Source organism: Ceratina calcarata, unplaced genomic scaffold (genome assembly GCF_001652005.2).
Source record: "Ceratina calcarata isolate Rehan_Ccalc_2016 unplaced genomic scaffold, ASM165200v1 scaffold547.2, whole genome shotgun sequence".
Taxonomy (NCBI): domain Eukaryota; kingdom Metazoa; phylum Arthropoda; class Insecta; order Hymenoptera; family Apidae; genus Ceratina; species Ceratina calcarata.
In genome coordinates, this window is record NW_017176645.1 from 93146 (window position 1) to 97033 (window position 3888).

Sequence of the window (3888 nt, forward strand, 5' to 3'; positions counted from 1 at the left end):
GTCTAATGATCATGTTGAAATATTAATCGATTGTCTATTTTCCTCATACTTTGCTATATCAATAAATTCGACAAAATAAATGATAGGGAACTCTGACAAATAATCTTGAAAGTTTTATGGTTCTTAACATAACGTTCAATCATGTATTATAAATTCCTGCAAGTACTTGTGAACAATCGATTGATCTTTCCGTATAAAGTTCACGTATCGTTATTGACGTGTAACTCTGTGTGGAGACGTTTATGGGACCCGTAAAAATTTCGCATTGTTTAGAGTAATGGCCAGCCGAGTGCGCAAACGGGGACAGTAAGTACCGGTCGACCGTCGACCGCTTTGCAGGGCGGTCGTATCGTCGAGGATCGGGAGAGGGACGAGGCCACCAGGACGAAGGAGGCCGGAGGTCAACGCAGCTCCGTGTACATCGGACAGGTAAGAAAGCAACAGAGAGACGGGACATGATTTACAACGATGCCGCTGCTGATTCTTTCGCCGCGACTACGTATGCGTATGTACGCTCTCGTCGAAAGGGGAAGCAAAGGGACGAAGAAAAAGAAAGGGTAACGTCGAATGTTTCAGGACAAGTTCGTCAATTATTGGACCGGCGGAGCTTCCTCCACCCCACGTGCGCTCAGCGTCAATATTAATTCAGTAGCTGTAAGTTTAAATGACCGGTTGATCCATAAAAGTCCGAATGCATTTCATCTCATTGATTTGTAAGTTTCAACATATAGGCGGAGTGTCCTAGTTTTAAATAGCAAGACTTCGTCAGTAAACTCCGAATAGATACAAGAAAATGCTGCACATTATTTTATATGCTTGACATCTTTCGAATACTAAGTTTGCTATTCTTCAAATTTCATTAAAACTGGGCGCACCATTCAAAGTTTGAATTCATTTACTAAATACAATTATTATTCAATACGAAATTCATATAATAAAAATCTAATACTGTGATAAGTTGCTTTAGATGACAATTTTTATTAATTTACGAAAAATTAATTCACTTCTCATCTATCGTTATTATTAATGTATAATTATTATTAATTAATATATTTTATAATTTATACATTTTATAATTTAAATATTTGTTGTATATTTTATTATTATTCAATTACTAATTAGCAGTCTATTTTTTATTTAGAGTGGAGCGAGCGAGGGTCCATCGCCATCCGTTCCGTCATTTGAAAATCTTTTGAACGGCCAGTCCGGAGGTCAAATCACAGCCCCTCCTGGTTTCCCATGGAGAGATCCATTGGATCAAATCTTTGGCATCACTACTCCATCGTCGATAATCACGGCTTCGGTGGCAGCGAATACTCTGGTTCGTATTCAATAGTCATTGAATCTAATAGTAATGAATTATTAAATGAATTAAGTAATTGATGTCAATTCTCAGGATGATTCCTCTGATCTGAGTGGACAATCCGTGCCACGGCCGATCAACCCGTTCGTCGAAGTTTTCACGCCATTTTCCAGCTCTCTCGATGTTCCAAGGGCAAATATAGGTTCCATTCCTCCATCATCATCAACTACACCTATTGCATCAACGTCCACTTCCACATCTACTACCACGATGGCACCAACAACGTCTACTACTCAAACAACGACAACAACCACCACGACTACGATGGCTCCTACGACGACGACGACGACTACAACTACGATGGCTCCGACGACGACGACGACGACTACAACTACGATGGCCCCGACGACCACCACAACTACGATGGCTCCAACATCTATAACTGGCCAAACAGCGAATTTTGTCACGCAAACAACTCCGTCTTTTCCATCAACCACAGCTTCTATTCCTCGAACAACTCCGTTGAACATACCGAACAATTTGTTGAATGCACAGCAACAGAATGCTTTTGGTAGCACATTCGACGACCTGGTCTTCCTGAATTCACTGGTATTGGTTTCGATTTAAATATTCCATTTGATAATATAATATTTTAATCTCGTAGCAAAGAACTTCGTACCTAATTATAAAGTATATTAATTTTGCTGCATGATCTCTTCAGATTTAAAATATGTAACTGTATGTTTTTTATGCACAGTTACAAGGTAATACACGGAGTACCACGCAGAAAACACTCACGCAAGTGGAACAGCTCTTGGCAAATAGGGTAAGCCTAAATATGCATTGCAACATTCAATCTATTTTTCATGTTCATTCGTATGAGACTTTTTTTTAATAAAATCAATGAGTAACTTGAAATCGTTTCTCTTCATGACTCATCTAAAACAATAATAATATCTTAGATTACGAAGAAAACGGTATTCGCAATATAATTTAATTCCTATCGGAAAACTAGATTTGCAATTATCCTTCGATCCGTAAAAGTGGATAAACGAGTCCACGATTCGTACGTCATAGAATCCTTTCACTCCTTCGCATAATCATGCACCAAACAGTATTCGAATGCGATTGAACTAGAAGCTGCATAAATTCTATTTTTCTTGCCCTTCAAATAAAACTTCTTTCTTGCATTTTTATCTGAACACGTGTACTGAGTTACGTAACATTCAATTTTGATTTCTAAATCGATACTTTATTTTCTAGATTTTATCATTGGCACTCGAAAACCCTGGGCCAACTCGGGCTCCAAAGGCTATAAACATCGAAAACCCATCTGCGAATTCAGTTTTCCAATCTGCGACGAAGTCTCCCTCGACTCCTTTAGTGATCGATTTATCTCCATCGTCTACTGCCTCAACACCTACTCGGAAGCCAACAGAGTCACAGCAGCCGGCTAGTCAAAAGCCACAAGTGACTTGGAAACCAGTTACAACCACGACTAGTAAAAGGGGTTTAGAAGTCAGCACAGTTACTGCATCGACTTTACCTAAAACGACTTTGATAAGCACTACCAAAAGCCCAGTGACCGTGGCAAGCAAACCAGTAACAACTACTCCACGACCCAGAACCACCACCCAACCTCCATTAAGTTTCGCTGGTCTTTTATGGAATACGCTACTTGGTGGAGGTTTGTTTGGACCATCCACGACTCCGAGGCCCATTAAAACCAAGCCAGTGAAGACCACTCAGAAATCAGTGGACATTACACCAAAACCGATTCCTACTACGCAAAAGACGACGACGTCGACCACAACGACCACGACCACCACGACCACCACGACGCCGTCTACTACGACTCTGAAGCTTGTAGATGTATCGAAAATTTATGTCAGCACGCCAAATTCTATCTCGAATAATGAGAAATCTGTGACTACGCCGAGTTCGATATCGACTACCAAGCAATTGCTGTTGAATAACGCAAATCCGAGGTTGCCTAATGTTGTGACCTCTACTTATTCCCCCGAAGATGATGCCAAGTTCTTGATCGAACTCCTACGTGCTGTTCAACAAGGTAAGTGTAAGCTTACAAGTAATAAAATTTCATTATAGGTTGTCGATTTTTATACAAATTATAAGCTATATCAGAAAAACCAAATTTCGTTTTTTTATGCATCGTTTAATTTGTGCTTCGTATCATTTTCATATAGCAAATTGTAGAAACATTAAAAAGTTGTCTACAACAAAACACAAAACTTTTTTATTCCATGATTACTGAAACAATTTTACATTTCGAAATGATAAGTTTCTTTATGTGAAAAATTGTACTTTTTTGTTACAGAGAGTAAGGATGGCTCGAAGAAGACTTCGGAATTAACGCAGCACGACGAAAACTTTTTTAGGGCGATCTTAAGCGGACGAGCTCCGACAACTACAGCTCCTCCGGCACCTGAAATCAACGATGCTGCTTTATTGGCAGCGTTATTGAAAGCCAGAGGAATAGAACCGTCGACTCCGGCTACTAACATCAGGGAACAATTGCAATCAGCGGTGAGTGATGATAAAGAATTACAATTTTTATATTACGT

General features: G+C 39.6%; 1 protein-coding gene across 7 annotated transcripts in view; it reads left to right on the forward strand.

Moving 5' to 3' along the window:
- Positions 1-3888, forward strand: part of LOC108628897 (serine-rich adhesin for platelets) — a 50080-nt gene that overhangs the window by 34339 nt on the left and 11853 nt on the right. For all 7 annotated transcript variants that reach the window (XM_026816808.1, XM_026816813.1, XM_026816811.1 and 4 more), the window contains 5 exons: positions 1142-1321; positions 1397-1912; positions 2061-2129; positions 2567-3374; positions 3642-3850. In XM_026816808.1, the coding sequence (XP_026672609.1) occupies positions 1142-1321; positions 1397-1912; positions 2061-2129; positions 2567-3374; positions 3642-3850 (1782 nt within the window). The remainder of the gene's footprint in view (positions 1-1141; positions 1322-1396; positions 1913-2060; positions 2130-2566; positions 3375-3641; positions 3851-3888) is intronic.